The sequence below is a fragment of the Podarcis melisellensis genome (genome assembly GCF_964234715.1).
Source record: "Podarcis melisellensis genome assembly, chromosome: 15".
Classification (NCBI taxonomy): Eukaryota; Metazoa; Chordata; class Lepidosauria; order Squamata; family Lacertidae; genus Podarcis; species Podarcis melisellensis.
This window is the reverse complement of record NC_138532.1, coordinates 20831722-20850942: the sequence shown is the minus strand read 5'-3', so window position 1 is coordinate 20850942 and position 19221 is coordinate 20831722. Positions and strand designations below refer to the sequence as shown.

The 19221-nt window shown below is 48.7% G+C and overlaps 1 protein-coding gene across 1 annotated transcript; it reads left to right on the top strand.

Moving 5' to 3' along the window:
- Window positions 1-429: 429 nt before the first annotated feature.
- Window positions 430-13242, top strand: THY1 (Thy-1 cell surface antigen). Its single transcript, XM_081890069.1, has 4 exons — window positions 430-541; window positions 10026-10099; window positions 10921-11259; window positions 13099-13242. The coding sequence occupies exons 2-4, from the start codon at window positions 10063-10065 to the stop codon at window positions 13209-13211; spliced, it is 489 nt and encodes a 162-aa protein (XP_081746195.1). The 5' UTR covers window positions 430-541; window positions 10026-10062; the 3' UTR covers window positions 13212-13242.
- The last annotated feature ends 5979 nt before the right edge of the window (window positions 13243-19221 follow it).

Genomic DNA, 19221 nt, shown 5'->3' with positions numbered 1-19221 from the left:
GGGGTCAAGAGTGATGGAGCAAGCCTTAGCCTAGCACAATGGCGGGGGTTGATGAGGGATGGGCACTGGCTGGGCCTGGTAAGCGCTGGGGAAGGCAGGACGGGGCACCAGGTTGGTGAGATAAAGGTAGGTTGCCCCATAACCACCCATGGAATCTGCATTTGTGGAGATCAGCCTAACTTCTTCTGGGAAGCCCTCAAGTAGAACCTGAGCCCACCAACCAACCTGAGCCCTCTCCCCAACTGCGAGTCCCTAAAACTGAGGCACACCTGAGAGATGCAGACCAACCACCACGGCTGTCACTTCCGCCTCTCCTTCCCGGCCGTGTACCACGTGGCGTGGGAGGGGGCTCCAGAAGCTGCTGAAGGCGCTCGCCCCACCCCTGCAGAGGAGTCCGCTTTGTACCGCAGGGGGTGGGGCTGCGTGGGCGGGGCGTGTCCCGAAGCCCCGCCCCTCCTCCCTGTCGCCTCGTGCAGCAGTCTCTCGCCTTGCCCCAGACTGCAGGAGCCAGAGACGCGCAGCATCCTCGCTCCGGACGCAGGTAACGGGGCTCGCTTCTTGTCGGAGGAGCCCATCTCCGGGGTGGGGCGGCTGGAGGAGGAGGGTAGGGAGGAAAGGGGGTTCGGCGGGGAGCGGGATACCTCTCTCCCTTCTCCTGTTCATATTTTCTTGCCCCCACCCCCGGGAAATTTTGGAGACGTGAGGCCGCAGAACCGGAGGCGGAGGGTGGGGTGGGCGATGAAGAGAGGTGGAAGAAGATGGAGTAGGAAAGGTGGGATGGAGGAAAGGAGCGGCTAACCGCCCTGGGGAAATGAACGCACGAATAAAAAAAGACTGCATTCCTTTGCGCAAAGGTACAAGCACAGCGCTTACTCGTGAGCAAACGTGCCCAAGATTGCTCTGTTAGGGAGAGCCAGAGCCGAGGAAGAAAGAGATGAGCATGGAGGAGGAAAGAGGAGAGTGGAGGAGCCACGAAGGTGGGGGAGAATAGATCTGGGATGCAGGCAAGGGCAGGGAAAGGGGGGTGGAGAAGCTCTCGCTTGAAGCGGGGAGCGATGCCCTGCAAGGGAGCAGGATTTCCAGACGGACGTAGTCGACGGGTCGGACGCTTGCAGCAAAAACGTCGAGGAGTCTCCTGTCACTTTAGAGACTAACCCTTTTATTGCGCTTTTGTGGACCAGACTCCGCATCCCCAGAGAAAAGGACGGCAAAGGGGCCAGGGTTGGGTCTCTTACGCTTTTGCTTCCTCTGCCTTAGTGACCCTCTCGGGTCCCCTCTGACGCAGCAGCAGCCCCGGAGGGCGACACCATTGGGCGCTGCCATCTTTCTCAGCACCCTAGAGTTTTTCTTGGTATTCTTATGAGGGTCTCCCTGTGGGAGGGGGCTGCCACCCCGCCCTTCCTCTTGCAGATTTGCCCGTTCTTCCGCCTTACAGACCCCACCGCCACATGCAGAAAGTGTTGGGAGGGAGGGGGAGAAATTCGTCGTCTGCCCAGAAATGCGTGTGGATGGAACGGATCCAGCATCCGATTTCCAAGACTGCCTAAAGCGGGCATACTTGCTGTATCAGCGCCACATGGCTTCGGGGAGGGGGGGGAATTGCTGCAGTATCCCCCCACAAGGTAGAGAGCCGTTGCCCTCGAACCAGTAACCTGATCTCCTTGGGTGGCGGACTCCAGCTGGGTGTCAGGAGCGCTGCGGTCACCCCGCCAAGGTCTAGGAATGTGGAAAACGCAGGTGCAGTCTGGGAAGGCTGGGTGCGGGACATGGCGGTGCCGCAGACCCTGTGCCAAGCGCTCTGCTGGCGATGCTTTTTCCGCAGCTGCCTGTTCTGCAAGGGCAGCACCTTAGCCAGCCCTGCAGCAGCAGCATGGTGGACTGCATTGCTGGTGCAGTCTAGACCGGTCCTTCGATTTCCTGTGGGGTAGGCATTATTAAAGTGGAGGGCAAGGAAGCATCAGCACAGGCTGTTGTTGTTGTTCAGGCTGTAGTTTGCCAGATCTGCAGGCTGGCTGCAACTGACAGCAGTTTGGTCTGTCTCTTTAGCTGGTGACCAGGGAGGAAACACCTCTTCCTTCTCCATGTCAGCGCAGCTCCTTTATAGGAACATACAATGAGCCATAGGTCTATGTAGCTCAGTACTGCCCACACTAAATGGCAGCAACTCTCGGGGGTTTCAGGCAGGAAATCCTGGAGAGCTGCTGCCAGCTGGTGTGGGATATACAGAGCTACATGGACCAATGATCTGGCTCAGTATCAGCCAGACCATTGGTCCATCTAGTTTAGTAGGCAGAAAACCGTGCGTAGGATTAGTGTTTTGGCTACAGTCACTTGCAGTGGATTTTCAGGTGGGACATTTCCAGCCCTGCTTGGAGATGCCAAGAAACTTTTGCGTGCAAAGAAAACGTTCTGCCACTTAGCTGCGCCACTTCCCCACAAACCCAGGACATCGCACAGCTCGAGAGAAATGGCCTAAACTAATTGCAGGGCTATGAATTCTCCCACTGTCTGCCTTGAAAGACTTTATTTGTTCCTAGTGTTCACTGGGCTGGTTCTGCATAAACAGTGCACTCCGTCTATGCCCAGTGGTGCTATTCTTACAACATGGGCTGACCAATCACGTCGGTTCTGCCAAATTTTGTCCTCGCTCAGGGCACCATATTACCAAAGTCTGCTCCATACGGAGCGTGCCTATTGATGTAGGGCGGGGAGAGGGAGGGAAGCAGCAAGACAAAGGCAGGCTTGATATCAAATTAAGGCATGACCGTTAGGAAAAGGGGAGGAGTTGGGGTGTGCAGTAGATGGAAGCGGTTCGTAACAACAGATGCCCGTCTGACAAGCCCATGTCTGCCTCCTCCAAATTCCTATTTATCTTATTTAGTTATCCCACCATTCCTCCAAGGAACTCAAGGTGGCGTACATACTTCTCTGCTTCCCTATTTTATCCGCACAACAACCCTGTGAGGTAGGCTAGGCTGAAAGACGATGATGAGCTCAAGGTCACACACCCTGTAAGCTTCAAGGCATGGTGGGAATTTGATCCCAGGTCCTAGTCGGGCAAACTAACCAGAAATACCACACTGGCTCTTAAATATTCCTTCTCATCTCTCTCTTCTCCACCCTTCCTCTCTTACATCCCCTTTCAGGGACCTTGGGAAGCTACCTGATATTGAGTCCCATGATTTGTCCATCCAGTTCTGTGTTATCTACCCGGACTGGCAGCAGCTCTCCAGGGTTTCAGGCAGGGCTGCTTCCCAGCCGTACCTGGAGAAGCAGGGATGGGACCTGAAACCTTCTGCATGCAGATTAGAGGCTCTGCTGCTCAACTATGAGCGTAGCTCAGTGGTAGAGCATCTGCTTTGCATGCAGAAGGACTCAGGTTCAATCCCCGGCATCTCCAAGGCTAGGAATGACTCTGTCTTTTAAACTCTGGAGAGCTGCTGCCAGTCAGTGTAAACAGTACTGAGCTAAAAGGACCAATGGTCCGACTCAGTATAAGGCAGCATCCTATATCCCCCTCCTTCCATGAGCTTTAGTTTTACTAATTAGCAACCCAGTGGGTCTGCTTTGAAAGGGGTGAGGTAGATGGTGCTCTTGGAGCAAGTTAAAACCTTCTGCGTCCTTTTCTGATGCAAATCACACACACTCCTTTTCATATGTGTGGTTTTTACTCCACAGAGCTAATAGCAGTGCTGGAGGAATTGGCAAAAGGTCACACGGAGGGAAAGGGTTCAATTAAACCCCCTTCCCCACAGCAGACCTTCCTGGGTTTTCAGAACAGTAGAACATACACAGCCCAACTGCTAATTAATTTTTTTAAAAATAATGGGTTGTGTCCTAATCCTCACTCTCCAGCATTAAATCTGCTTTGTGCCTGTGAGTCATCTTGTAATATATCTTCCCACCGCGGACGTCAGCATGGGCAGCAGCTACTCAAAACAACAGAAGGGATAATTTTGGGGTACGGGGGGAGCCTCTGCAGCTACAGGGGGGTGGTCCCTTGCAAGCTGATGGGTCACATCGGCTCAATTTCAATTTATTTATTTATTTATTTGCTGCATTTATATCCCTCCCTCATCTTCCAAGGAACTCAAGGTGATGTACATGGGCTCTCCTCTCCCCCGTTTCATCCTCACAAAAACTCTGTGAGGTGGGTTAGGCTAAGAGAGGATGGCTGTCCCAAGGTCACCCAGTCGAGTTTCATGGTTGAGTGGGGATTCGAATGCAAAATCCTAAAAATACAGTGGTACCTCGGGTTAAGTACTTAATTCGTTCAGGAGGTCCGTTCTTAACCTGAAACTGTTCTTAACCTGAAACACCACTTTAGCTAATGGGGCCTCCTGCTGCTGCTGCGCCGCCGGAGCACAATTTCTGTTCTTATCCTGAAGCAAAGTTCTTAACCCAAGGTACTCTTTCTGGGTTAGCGGACTCTGTAACCTGAAGCGTCTGTAACCCGAGGTACCACTGTACAAAGTTAGCCCCTTGAGAAGGCTCTAGGTTGTGGAAGGGGCCGCTGTCACCCTCTGGATGTTACTGGTCTCCATCAGTCACAGAGGGCATGGCCAGTGGTTAGGGGTGATGGGAGTTGTAGTTCGGGAACGGAGGTGGAGAACCTCGGGCCTGGCATAAGGCACCTTCCTGTGTTTTTGTTATGCAAAATGGCTTTAGCTCAGTGGGACAGCGTCTGCTTTGCATGCTGAAGGTCCCAGGTTTGATCCCGCACCCTGGCTTCTCCTGGTAGGGCTGGGAGAGGCCCCTGCCTGAAACCCCCATAATTGCAAAATGGCTTTAGCTCAGTGGGACAGCGTCTGCTTTGCATGCTGAAGGTCCCAGGTTTGATCCCGCACCCTGGCTTCTCCTGGTAGGGCTGGGAGAGGCCCCTGCCTGAAACCCCCATAATTGCAGACAATACTGAAATAAATGGACCAGTACTCTGACTCGGTGGGAGGTAGCCTTTATTGCTTAGTACTCTGGGTAAGCACTTAAGGGACGTGGGTGGCGCTGTGGGTTAAACCACAGAGCCTAGGGATTGCCGATCAGAAGGTCGGTGGTTAGTACTCTGGGTAAGTACTTAAGGGACGTGGGTGGCACTGTGGGTTAAACCACAGAGCCTAGGGCTTGCCAATCAGAAGGTCGGTGGTTCGATTCCCTGCGACGGGGTGAGCTCCCGTTGCTCGGTCCCAGCTCCTGCCAACCTAGCAGTTCGAAAACACGTCAAAGTGCAAGCAGATAAATAGGTACCGCTCCGGCAGGAAGGTAAATGGCGTTTCCGTGCGCTGCTCTGGTTCGCCAGAAGTAGCTTAGTCATGCTGGCCACATGACCCAGAAGCTGTACGCCGGCTCCCTCAGCCAGTAAAGCGAGATGAGCGCTGCAACCCCAGAGTCGGTCACAACCGGACCTAATGGTCAGGGTCCCTTTTTTATATATATCATGAATTTTTATTAGTTTTCAATACAATCATACAATTTTATCCAAATCTTAACTGATTTTAACAAAGTACAAATTTTGGTCTTCCTTCAGCTTCTCTGGTAATCATCCATTTTTACCCTTCAATACGCATTTCTTTAATTGCATTGCCATTTGTCTTCCCTCCTTTTTCTATTTTCTTTCAACAATACCGCTTAAATTTTTACAGTGCTTCTTGGAACCCCACTAGCGTTGTTTGCACCTCACATATATTTTTCAGATATTCTACAAATTTTCCCCAATCCTCGATGAACTTTTGGTTTCGGGCATATCTTATTTTGCCAGTCAGTTTGTCCAGTTCCGCATAATCAGTCAGTTTCATTCTCCATTCTTGAATCGTCGGTATTTCCTCTTGTTTCCATTTCAGGGCCATTAAAATTCTTGCTGCCGTAACTTCATACTGGAAAAGTTTACAGTCTTTTCTTCTTATTTCTTTTCCTGTAATCCCTAAAAGAAAGGCTTCTGGTTTCTTAACAAAAGTATATTTTAACATCTTTTTCAATTCATTATATATTGCTTCCCAGAAACTCTTTACTTTCTTACACTCCCACCTCGTATGGTAGAATGTTCCCTCTTTTTCTTTACATTTCCAGCACTTATTACATGTTTTATACATTTTTGCCAATTTCGCCGGTGTGATATACCATCTATAAAACATTTTCATTACATTTTCCTTCAACCCCGTGCATGCAGTAAATTTTAAACTTTCCTTCCAAAGTTTTTCCCAATCTTCAAATTGAATGTTATATCCAAAATCTTTGGCCCACTGTATCATTACCGATTTCACCTCTTCATCTTTCGTAAACCATTCTAACAATATGTTATACATTTTTGACAGAGTTTTATATTCATTATTTATTATATCTGTTTGGAACTTTGAATCTTTTTCTGCATATCCACTTTCCTTTATATCTTTTTTAAGCATTTCATTTACCTGGAAATAATGCAACCAGTCATACACATAATCTTTTACAAACTCATATGGTTTTAGTTTCCATTTTCCTCCTTCTTTAGTTATTAAATCTCCATATGTTGCCCATTTCCCTCTCATGTTGATTTTCTTAACACTTATAACCTCTAACGGAGATAGCCAATGTGGAACTCTTGGCTCCAGAAAGTTTTTGTACCTGTCCCATGCTTCTGTTAATGAACTCCTGAAAATGTGGTTCCCAATGGTCAGGGTCCCTTTACCTTTACCTTACTCTGGGTAAAAAAAAGAAAGAAAGAAAATCAGAGTGGGAGACATCAGCACAGACCTTTTACAGAGAAAATGACCCCCATTGCACTGCATATTCTCTCCTTGAGCTGCTGGCAATGCCTTCTGCCACTAGGGGTCCCCAGACTTTTGAGGGTTCCCAGGGAGGCATGTTTTGGCAGCGTGAGAAACTGCCATGGGCACCGTTGCCATGTGGGCTTGACAAATCACGAAGACAAAAAAATATGGGTCACCTAGATGGTGGCACACAGAAAACAAAGCAAAAAGGCAAAACACGTGTTCACACCCTGCCTCCCCCCGCTCTCCGGAAATGCACAATGCGCTCTCTAAAAAACAATAAAACATTAAAAGCCAGGCAAACCACGCAAACATGCACACTCCAGCCTGCCTGAGACAGCAAAACCCCAAAACAGGCAGCACCCAAAGGACCTTGTCTTGTATATCTGCCCCCCAAAGCAAAACTTTGTACAGGTATGAATGAGGAAACAAGCGAAATAAAAGTGTAGAAAGCAGCCTCCTTATCAGGTCCTTCTAGCCTAGCATTGTCTGCACTGACTGGCAGCTCTCCAGGATCTCCAACAGAGAAAGGCCTTCTGCACCACAGTAGCTACTCGATCCTCTTAACTGGAGTTGTGGCCGTTCAAGCCTGAGACCTTGGTACAAGGCCTGTGTGCAGTGAGTCGAGACCTCCTTCCCTCCCCTTGCAGCAGAGACCAGCAAGAAAGGTATAGGAGGCGGCAAAAGACCCAAAACCCTTTGATTGCCACAGCAAAGGGGCACAGGCTTAAAATAATTGCATAGCTTTCTGCTTCTTTGCCCTGCCTCTATTTCCCTCCCGCCGCTGTTGTTTGCCCCTGTGTCTTATTGTAAGCCTCTTGGGTTCAGGGACCTGTCAGACCTGTGCCTTCTAAACCAACCGAGTTGTAAAGCTCAGGGAGGTTTGTTCAGGCATCCTGCTTTCAGCGCTGCAGGGAGGGGACAGCATAAAGCAGAGAGCCCTTGTGCATGTGCAGAGTGCCGCTCCTTGCTTACTCCAGTCCTGATGTATTTGGGATTATGAGGAACTGTCTTTCAGACTGTGCAACTTTCTAAGAAAGGCTGGAGTCTCCAGAGAGTCTTTCTGAAGACAAAGCTGAGCAGGGGCGGGGTGTTTTGAGGCTCAGACTGACTCCAGCTACAAAAGCTGAAGCTGCTGAAAAGACTCATGGGCTGGGGTATCGTTTAGAGCTTTTTGTTACTGTTTTTGATCTCAATCTTTCAGTATCTTGATTTTTAGATCTTACGATTTGTATGGAAATTTGGTTGTCTACTTTTGGGTGTGTTTTGTTTATTGTTTATGAGTGCTTTTGTTATGTTCGTAATTATGTAAATCACTTTGTGAGCCACCTTGAGCATAGTTTTAACTATGGAAAGATACAGTGGCGTAGCGTGGGGGGTGCAGGGGGGGCCGGCTGCACCGGGTGCAACATCTGGGGGTTAGGGTTAGGGGGCGCAAATCCACGGGTTAGGGGGCGCAAATTACTTGCCTTGCCCCGGGTTCTGACAACCCACGCTACGCCACTGGAAAGATAGCATACAAATAAGATGATGATGATGATGATGATGATGAAGAAAGCGAGTTGGGGTGGGGGAAGAACCCATCTTTTTTGCCATCTTCCTGAAACGAGAAGAACAGGCAGTGGCTAGGAGCCAAGTGACAATAGGTTTTTCAAAGCCAGATGAAAGACTGGAGTTGAAATCATTCTCCTTGCCAAAGGAGTAAGCCAACTGCTAGCAGCTGCGAAACCCTTGATGGATCTGCCAATACTGATGCAATGAAATCTAAGTTTTGTGTTTGTACAGCAGGCTGCACGCCCCTCTCTAACCTGCATCCAGACAAGCAAGAGGCGTGCTCAGAGTTCAAGGACAAATTCCAGCCAGGCAAAAGCTTTCACAGATTATGTGGAACAAGGCCGGCAAGGGGTGTGGCCTGGAGAGAGGAGTGGCTAGTGAAGAGACAGAGCTTGAATCATAGAATCAAAGAATTGTAGAGTTGGAGACTCATCTAGTCTAACCCTTTGAAGTTCAGGAATCTTTTGCCCAGCATGGGATTCAAACCCTTGACCCTGAGATTAAGAGTCTCATGCTCTAGTGACTGAGCCACTCTGAAGAGAACCCCAAGGCCTGATAGACATCCTGGAGGGCCTCATTCAGCCCCTAGGTCTGAGGTTCCACTCCCTCCTCTACACCGTCCTTCAGCCATTCCAGAAGGGGCAATAATATCCCACTGAGAGACACTTTTGATGGCTGCCCCACGACTAGAGGCTTCCTTCTTCTGGAGGTTCTAGAGTAACCTCTAGGAACATTGGGTCTGGGTTGGCAGAGAGAGAAATAAGTCAGTCTCCTTCCCTCTGTGGGCCAGAGGCAAGTGTGGAGCAGCCCAGTCTGGGGTTTTCCTGGTTCCAAACTGTGTTGTGTTGGAGACTTGGGAGGAAAGGTGGAAAAGACTTGAGGAGGATGCAGGGTTTTCGCAAAGCCAACCACATGGAACCAAAGGCTGCTGGGAGGCAGAACATGCACAGCAGCCATTCCCTATAGCAGGAGCAGGAAACCGTTTTGACCTCTGAGGCCACATAACATGGGTGGGCAGGGCCAGAGGCAAAAGCAGATGGGGCAATGAATGCAAATTTTACTCGGTGAACACAGCAGGGTTTGCTTCTGAGCAGATACACCTGAGATGGCACTGCTTTGCTCATGTGGTTTATTACTTAGAGGCCGTGAGAGAGTTTGTGCTGCTTCTAAGGCATCGTGCTATCTGCTGGAGCCTAGCTGAAGATGCTGATGGGAGTAGGGACAGAGAAAAGCAAGGTGGAGGTTTCTGCTAAAGTGATTAATAAGTTCCTTGTTCCCATGTACCCCAGAAGTGTCTAGAAGAGGCTATCTATCTATCTATCTATCTATCAGCACCTCTTTTGCCAAAAAGGCACACTCTCTCCATCTGCCTGCCTCGCTCTCTGCTTCATCACCCGTCTCCTTGGCGTCTTTCCCCACTGCAGGAGTCTTAGAGTGACTCATCCCCAACTTAGCTCACCCAGCGCTGAGTCATGGTTTCCGCTGCAGGGGGAGAAGGGCCAGGTGGAGGGGAATCAAGGGCCTGAGGCGGGAAGCAAGGGATGTATGGCATGTGTTGTCTGACTGTGCGCGCTAGGGAACTGCAGGGCCTCTCCCCCAAATCTAGCTCCTGCTTTCTAATAAGCTTCAGACCACGAGACCGACTGTGTTCAGCCAGAATAATTTTTGACAATTCCCCTTTTGCCCTCCCAGTCCCATCTCTATATGATCGGGTGCCTTTTCTACTCCTAGATTCCTCCAACGCTCCACATCGTAGACCGAAAAGAAGATGAAGTCCACCATTGGTATTGCAGTCCTTGTGACAGGTAAAACTCCTTGCCTTGTGCTGATGTCAAGGGTGCCACTTCCTTACATGAAAAGTATTTTTAAAAAATAATAATAATGCCTTGGTTCTCAAACGCCTTGGTACTCAAACAACTTGGAACCCAAACACTGCAAACCCGGAAGTAAGTGTTCCGGTTTGTGAACTTTCTTCGGAAGCCAAACATGCTCCGTTTTGAGTGTTACGCTTCCATTCTGAGTGCCACACTTCTGTTTCGAGTTTTACGCTGAGGTCTGCCTGTTTTTGCTGTTTATTTTGCGATTTTGCAGCTCTTTTTTGTTTTGTTTTTGTGACTGTGTGCAACCCAGTTCAGCTACCGATCGATCAGTTGATTGTGCGACTGCAGTACATTGTTTATTGCTTTCATTTGATGGATCAGTGGTCTCGTTAGACAGTAAAATTCATGTTAAATTGCTGCTTTAGGGATTGTTTTTAAAAGTCTGGAACAGATTCATCCGTTTTGCATTACTTCCTATGGGAAAGAGTGCCTTGGTTTTGGAACGCTTTGGTTTTGGAACAGACCTCTGGAACAGATTACGTTTGAGAACCAAGGTACCACTGTAAATGAATCAAAACAATAGAAAACATCCCCCCCCAAGGAGGGGGTGTCCTTGCAGTGACCCAGAAAGAGAGACCCGAAAGGGATGCTCCCCTTTGATGAGTTAATTAACCAAACTTGATGGATTAAAAATGCTCTTGTTGTATTAATTTCACCTCCTAACTGATGAGGCTGCAGAGATTGCAGCTCAGCTCTGCAGATCATTGTTTCTCCCTGTGTTGGTGAAAACCTCTTGCCTTCCTCAGTGCTCCAAGTTGCTCGCTGCCAGAGGATTAGAAGCCTGACCGCTTGCATGAGTGACCAAAGCCTGCGCTTGGACTGTGCGTACGAAAAGAAGACCGCGAATGCCCTGAGCTACGACTTCCGCCTGAGCAGGGATGCCGGCGTGGGGGTTGTTGTTGCCAGCAACCAGAACGTCCCCAACGCCATGTACAAGAACCGGGCCAACGTCACTGTGTCCAACAACCTGGTGTGCCTTCACCTCGCGGGCTTCACCACCGCCGATGAGGGGACCTATGTGTGCAGGCTGAAGATCACCAACGATTATGAGGATAACCAGATGAAGAACATCTCAGTTTTCAAAGGTGAGCAGGAGGCCTGGATGCGAGGCAGGAAAAGAATTAAGAGGAGCTGGTCTTGGTCCTGAAATTGGGTGGGAGGGAGAGAAATTCAATCTCGTTTGCACCTTAACAAGAAACTTCCCAATTCACAATTAGACCAGAACACAGCTATCCTTCAAAATTCACACTTCTCCAAATTTTGCAGTGCAGTTCTTTAGCCAAATAATGTGCACAGAAATGGAAATCCAGGGGATAACGTGCAAAAAAAGGCACCTATTTTAGTGAAAACGAGACCAAAGTTATTGTATTGTGGGAAGTTGCTGGCGAAAATGTGTATATTTGTCAAAATGCTGTAGCAGGAGAAATTCACACTAAACTGCTGTCAAACTTTGACGGACTTTTCTTTTTTAAGCAAGAATTGCTGCAGAATTGTGGAGAACTGGTGTTAAGGCTGGATAAGAATGAGAAATTTGCAGAACCAAAAATAGATGGGTTTGTTCATCCATAAGGGTGGTGAACTGTGAATGCAGGCAAAGATGTTTATTTGGTTAGATTTAAGTGACCATCTTGAATTCACAGGAGGTGGAGGGGAAGGTAGAAATCAGGTAGGCACATTTTTGGTGATTTATTTTGGGTTCATGGCTTTATTTTATTATCATCCTTATTAAGAATGGTACAATGAGTTCAAGTAAATAGAAAAAAATAAAAAGAATACATAAAAAAACATTTTAAAAGGCAGAGGAAAACAGCAGCAGCAATATGGCAATGAAATATAATTATGGTTACAGAACTATATAATATGTACAGTGGTGCCTCGCAAGACAAAATTAATTCGTTCCGCAAGTTTTTTTGTCTTGCGAGTTTTTCGTCTTGCGAAGCACGGTTTCCCATAGGAATGCATTGAAAATCAATCAATGCATTCCTACGGAAACCGCCTTCAGACCAGGTCCGGGGACAGTCTGTCCCCCGACCTCTTCTGAAGGCTGGGGGGGGGACAAGGGCTTTTCTTCCCACCCCCAGCATTTTAAAAAACCCCGGGACAGCAGAGGACTTCTCCGCTGTCCCGGGGCGATTTTAAAGCCCCCGGGAAGGCAGGTGGGGGGAGCAAAGACTTTCGCCCCCCGCCAGCCTTCAGAAGAGGTCCAGGACCTCTTCTGAAGGCCGGCGGGGGGCGAAAGTCTTTGCTCCCTCCCGCGTGCCTTAAAAGCCGTCCGGGATAGCGGGAAGCGCTTCCCTGCTATCCCGGACCGCTTTTAAAATGCTGGCGGTGGGGAGCAAAGCCTTTCGGCCCCCGCCGGCCTTCCTGGACCTCTTCTGAAGGCCGGGGGGGGGGGGAAAGGCTTTGCTCCCCACCGCCAGCATTTAAAAGAGGTCCCCAGAGATTTCCCTATGGGCTTTCTTCTTGCGAAGCAAGCCCATAGGGAAATTCGTCTTGCAAAGCAACTCGCAAACGGAAAACCCTTTCGTCTTGCGGGTTTTCCGTCTTGCGAAGCATTCGTCTTGCGGGGCACCACTGTATGTAAATGGATAAACTTATGGTTTCCCTCAAGTCTATGTTGACTCATGGGTCACTATGCTTTTGATACATACTTTCCAAATATCATTAGATTTGTCCATGCATCATCTTCGACCGAAAGCGATCCATTTGTGGGTTGCAAGAGTTGTCATATCTATCTATGACTTTATTGAATGATTCTGATAGACGGATTGCCTTTTCCAAGGTGATTTCCCTTTTTTTAAAAAAAATGCTTAAACAAGTAGACGACATAAAAGGGAAGGTGGGAATCACCAGGCCCAGTGTTTTCATCAGGAAAACGAATGCAACCTTTCCCCACGTCTGAATGCTCCCTTTGTTTCTTACAGACCGGCTGGAGAAATGCGCAGGAATCAGCCTCTTGATCCAAAACACCTCCTGGCTGCTGCTGCTGCTGCTCTCGTTGCCTCTCCTGCAAGCTGTGGATTTTGTGTCCCTGTAAAGAAGGAGAAACAAGCAAAGTGGGGAGAGGGAGGGAGGTGGGGAGGGAGGATGGGGAGAGCCGGCTCAGAGCGGACTTAAACCCAACAGAGCATCGTGGCCCTTTCCTTTTTTCATTGTTGTTCTTGTTCCAGAAAGAGGCAGCCGATAAGGAGGACGGTTTGACGCCAAACCCCGATTGTATCTCTTAATATTATCTCTCTATATCTCTATATAGCCGCATAGCTGATGAAAATGACTGATTTGCGCTAAAAGCCAGTATCATGCCGCTACATTCAATCAATGGGTCACCGGTGGGGACGGACAGGAAAAGGAGGGGGGGGATCCTCAGCGCCTCATCCGGAAATCAAGCATAGCAGAATTTATGTCCACTGCCCTTTCTTTTGTTTTGTCCCACCCCATGCCAATTTTGACTATTCCAGTTCCTCTCTTTTTTTGCCCACCTCCCCCAAATGTGCCCTGCTTTTGGGGGGCACTGCTGGTCTTCTGCAGCTTTGTCTTAGAGACTCGAGGGAAGAAGGCAATGCCAGCGAGCCTCAGCATGCTTTTTAAATTTTAAACCAAAGAGGTGCCCAGCAAAACGTAGAGGGGTCAGGCAGGCGGGGTTCAGCCCCATGTGGGCATGGAGCAGGGGTAGCCAACAAGATCTTAGACTCCAACTCCCATCAGCACCCAGCCTGCTTGGCTGTTGACCAGTCATCATGGGAGTTGTGAGGGAGACAGCATGAATTGAGAGCCTGCATATTTCTTGCAAACCACTTATAGGTTTAAGTACAATCAGTGTAAACATTTCGTTAAATGAAATAAATTTACTTTTGGAGGACAGCCACTCTGCCTACCCCTGACACAGAGTGCCCTTTTCCCTCTGAAGTCCACAGCGGTCTTTATTGCCGCGTGGCCTTCTTATCTGCTGGGAACCCTCCACAAGAGAATGGGGAATCTCTTGCACCCAGGGTTAGGTTGCAAAAGGAATAGCAGAAGCTTGCAAATTCACTACCGGGGGTGGGCGCTGGCTGCTGAATGAAGGAGTCATAGCTTTAGTGGCATAGAAGTCATATGTTTGCATGCAAAAGGTTCCAGATTCAATCCCTGCCAACCTGTCACTGAAAGCTGTTTGCCAGGGAGCAGCAGTGAGGGAGAGAGTTGTATGCTGTGACTTTCATTTGTTTGTTTTCATGCACGGCTTGTGGGCTTCCTAGTGTGGGCAAGTGCAGAAAGTTGGGTGCTGAGCTCAGGTGCAACTGACCCAGCAGTGCTCTTCTTACATTTGGGAGAGCAGTGGGTGGGTGAGCTTCAAATTTGCCCATCATTTGCTCTGCATAACAGGATCCTTGAATTGGCTGGGTTCCGTGAAGGAGAATTAAAATCAGCCCTAGCCCAAGCAACTGTTATGCTAACCCTGGTTGGTTGGTTTTTTAAGGAAGATTTTAAAATTATTGTTGTTGCACGGCACCCCAGTCTCCAAGTGATGTGAGATTCCGGTGGTTCCAGCTGCTTACCCAGGGTTCGTGGAAATGAGGCATGGCAGAGACTGTGTTGTCTTTAATATATATGATTTATTTACACATATATACAACCTGAGCCTATGAAGGAGGAGGCCACAGCTTCAGCACCCGAAAAGGGTTATGTTTCTCCCATAGTCACAGCCTTGGGTTCAAACAGACATCGAATATTGCTTTCTAACATTGCTCTCCCTCTCTTTCTTCAACTTGCTTTCCTTCTAGGACACATCTCTCCTCACGTCTCAACCCTAAACTCTGGCTTTATCTGTTGAGGGAGGGCGACCCACCCATTCGCAATCTAGCACAAGCCCTTAGGTCTTTTGTTCTCTTAATGGCCCATCACCCAGGAGGCTAGCCTGACTTGATTGGCTTTTGAACACTTGCTGAAACCAGAAATGACACTTCTAGCATTCCATATAACACCCCAAGCCTTGGTTAAACACTTACTGGATCCAGGGATTAGAGTGATCTGGCACCCACAAACTCATAACACTACCTCCCCACCCACCCCCCAAAAATCAGACACCTGTCCACACATTTTCAACAAACAGAAAAATATCTCTCCCCTGCAGAAAATTCACAGACAAGTAAGCCAAGGCATTAGAACACACATCACTAAAACCCGATGATAATAATACACAATGACACTTTTAACCGAACCCAATACGGAGTACAGTAACAGCTTATTCCTTTCAAAGCTTCACAAGGCAGCTTTCAAACATACAGTTAGCTGAACACTTCCTACAAATCATTCAACAGCCCCAAACATGCAAAAAACACAAATCAACAGCATTCAGAAAATAAATAAAACTTGCCAAAACTTCCAGAATGGTCCCTGGCAACAAATAATTAAACAGTCCCAAAAAGCTCACACACACCTGCTGCCGCTGCCATGTTTTGTCTGTTTGTCTTGGGATTTCACAGAGTTCTCAGTTCCAAGTAGATCAACAGTTACTTTGGGGCTCAAATCACACATTCAGGGTTTGTTTTTCAAATTTCTCTTTCCCCTCCCCTCTGGTTGTGGATCGGAGGCTCCAAACTCCAGTCCCCAAACAGTCTCTGAAGCGGCATGCAGGACTTCAAGAAACAATAATAATAATTTATTATTTGTACCGCGCCCATCTGGCTGGGTTTCCCAGGAACACATCTGTTTCTGCACTGGCACACTGATGGTCCCCTTCATCTTTTTTCCTCTTGCTAACCCTGGGCCACTTCATCCCCTGCCCCCAAACTACAAATCAAAGTCTTTACCTGGGGATACCTTCATGAGGATCAGACCCCCTAAGTTGGTGGCCAGAAATTGCCCTTTGTTTCCCCCCAACAGCCAGGAATCCCCCTCTCTGCTTACTCCCAACATCTCCTGAATGCTTCATGGGCCAAAACAAAGGCAGGTAATCCTCCCAGTGGCTCTTTCCTCCAACACCCATGGGATCCTGGGTGAGTGTGGGTGCTGGGCTGCACCCAGTACAGTCATACCTCTTGTTACGTACGGTTCAGGTTACGTCTTTTCAGGTTGCATCCCGCAGCAACCTGGAAGTATTGGAAAGGGTTACTTCCAGGTTTCGCCGCTCACGCATGTGCAGATGCGCAAAATGACATCATGCGCATGCACAGAAGCGGCCAATCGTGACCCACGCGTGCGCAGACGCAGGTAGCATTCCTCTCAGGTTGCAAACGGGGGTCCGGAACAGATCCCATTTGCAACCAGAGGTACCACTGTATAGGGATGTATATGGACCATGCAAGTCCATATCGGGGCACCCAAGGGGCAAAATCATTGTGGGCGGTTATCTCATCCATTTCCTCAGACACCAGCTGCTCTTCTTGCATGCTCTCTCACACCTCCAATTTCTCCCGCTGCATCTCTTCTCTTTTTGGCACCTCTGCAAGCCACTTATGCACACTTTTGCCTCTAGCTTTTCCGGTGTCTTTTCCCCCACCGAGAAAAATACTGCTGCTCTACTTGCGCATGAATATTCACACCTCTCTTTTTCTGGCCCCTCCGCAAGCGCCGATTCCCCTTGCTCACCCACGCACACCTTGTGTCTCTCCCCCTGCACCACTGGCGCACATGGACTGCTCTAGGCAGCAGCTCTTCACTTCCATCCTGCAGTGTGCCCTTTGCTGGGGCACCTTCCACCTGCACTCTCCTTTTTCCACAGCAGGCTCCGAGGGAGTGGAGAAATCAGTCAGCAGCAGCAGCTGCTCAGCTCCAGCCAGCTGGAGGCGTTGTCTTTCCCCTTGCCTTCAGCTACTAACTTTGCGGTCCAAGCCCCTCAGCTGCCCATCCACACAGTGGATCTGTTTGGCCACCCTTCCATCTAAGCATCTTGTAGCTGAGCTCCTGGGTCACTTCCAAACCCCTGTAGCATCTCATGAGGCAGGGCTCTCACCTCGCACCTAGTCATGCTTTCATCTCCACGGGGAATTTGGGGCCACTCTGCCAGCAGCTGATCCATTTTATCCAACCGCCTGCTTTGTTGCTGCTTCACTCTCTTAAGCAACTCAAGGAGGGTTGCTGTTGTTCCCCCCGATTCAGGCACACATCTCTCATAGGTCCTCCTCCAGGAAACCCGAATCCCAACTTCTGACACCAGTGTTGCACACCAAGCCAATATCTGAGCAATTCAAGAATCTGGGGTTCCAGGAGCTTACCCAGGGTTTGTGTTTCCTTTAGGAAATGAGGCCTGGCAGAGACTGTGTTGCCTTTAATATATATGGTTTATTTATCAATGATATATTCTTTATTTATTAAACTACGATGGAGGGGTTCACAGCATCAGCACCCCAAAAGGGTCTTGTTTCTTCCATACCTACAGCCTTGGATTCAAACAGACATCAAACATGGCTTTCTAATGTTGCTTGCTCTCTCTCTCGCGCTCTCTCTCTCTCTCTCTCTCTCTCTAGCTTGCTGCTTTGCTTCTAGTGCACATTCCTTCTCACCTCTCTACTCTAACCCCTGGCTTTATCCATTGAAAAAGGCCCCCCACCCATATTTCATCTAGGACAAGCCCTTTGGTCCTTTGTTTTCTTAACGGCCCATCACCCAGCAGCCTAACGTATCTCGATTAGCTTTTAACACTTGCTGAATCCAGGGATTAGAAGCGTCTAGTACTCAGTTTAATACTCCAAACCTTGATTACATTCTAACACTTACTGGATTCAGGGAATAGAGAGGTCTGGCACCCATAACTCATAACATTATCAAGTATCAGGGCAAAGCTTTCCGGTTAACCCAGCCCAAGGTGACCAGTTTTTAGTCTGTCAGCAAAACAGATCTTGGTTTTTTCTTTGAAGAAAAGCCTAGTGTGTAAAAGAAGCCACCTTGTACCATTGGCCCACCTCGCCTAGTATTATGGGCACTGACTGGCAGCAGCTCTCTGTGGTTTCAGGCAACAGTTCAAGGAGGTAACAAGGATTGAACCTGGGACCTTTCCATGCACAGCAAGATGTTCTTCCACTAAGCCATAGCCCTCCATCTTTCAGCTGGGAAGCATAGCTGAGCAGCTTGCTTGCATGGGATAGCTCAGTCGGTAGAGAATGAGGCTCTTAATCTGAGGGTTGTGGGTTCGAACCTCATGCTGGGCAAACGATTCCTGCATTGCAGAGGCTTGGACCTTGTGGTCCCTTCCATCTCTTCTGTGATTCTGTACTCTTCCCCCAGCCCTCAGGTGGAGGAAGGAAAGGGAGCACTGTCTTACAAGGGGCAGTGGCCAGGAGAAATGACCCGTGGGCAACCAGGCTAGAAAGCACCATTAAGTGTGGTTGTCTACCCCAACTCTCCAGTTTGCAGCTGCAGATGTCTAACATAGGGGTATGAAGTTACAGATAGGTAGCCGTGTTGGTCTGCCATAGTCAAAACAAAAAAAATTCCTTCCAGTAGCACCTTAAAGACCAACTAAGTTAGTTCTTGGTATGAGCTTTCGTGTGCATGCACACTTCTTCAGATACACTGAATGAAACTAACTATCTGAAGAAGTGTGCATGCACACGAAAGCTCATACCAAGAACTAACTTAGTTGGTCTTTAAGGTGCTACTGGAAGGAATAGGGGTATGAAGGCAGTAACGGGGTATGTGTGTGTGTGTAAGGAACTGCTAAATCAGCTGCTCCCTGCTCCCCTCTGCTCTGGAAATTGCCACTTTCTTGCCATGTAGTGCTGTGACCAAATCCATGCATCTCCAAACCTAAATTTTCACCACCAGCAACAACCCCTAGCCAATCCGCACCCTGGTGGTCTCTTGGAACCTTGAACAGCCTTTGTAGGCGGAGCCAACCAGGGCCCCGCCCTCCCAGTCCAGATAGAAAAGGGCAAGACTGAGAGATGAGCCCATGATCTGGCTGGGTATCAATCAGCCTTACTGTAGATATTCCTCTCATTGCTCAATTCTTTGGGTGCAGGGAAGATGGCTGCAGTCCCGCAGGGCTTTACCAATGCTAGTCCTGCTTGGAGTAGACCCACTGAAGTTTAATGGGCATGCCCAAGTTAGTTTCATTCATTTCACTGGGT

What these genes read in the sequence shown, in the direction of transcription:
- THY1 (XM_081890069.1), top strand. Translation starts at nt 10,063, where the DNA reads ATGAAGTCCACCATTGGTATTGCAGTCCTTGTGACAG. An exon ending in TATTGCAGTCCTTGTGACAG is followed by an intron (nt 10,100 to 10,920) that starts GTAAAACTCCTT and finishes TGCCTTCCTCAG; the next exon opens with TGCTCCAAGTTGCTCGCTGC. An exon ending in GAACATCTCAGTTTTCAAAG is followed by an intron (nt 11,260 to 13,098) that starts GTGAGCAGGAGG and finishes TGTTTCTTACAG; the next exon opens with ACCGGCTGGAGAAATGCGCA.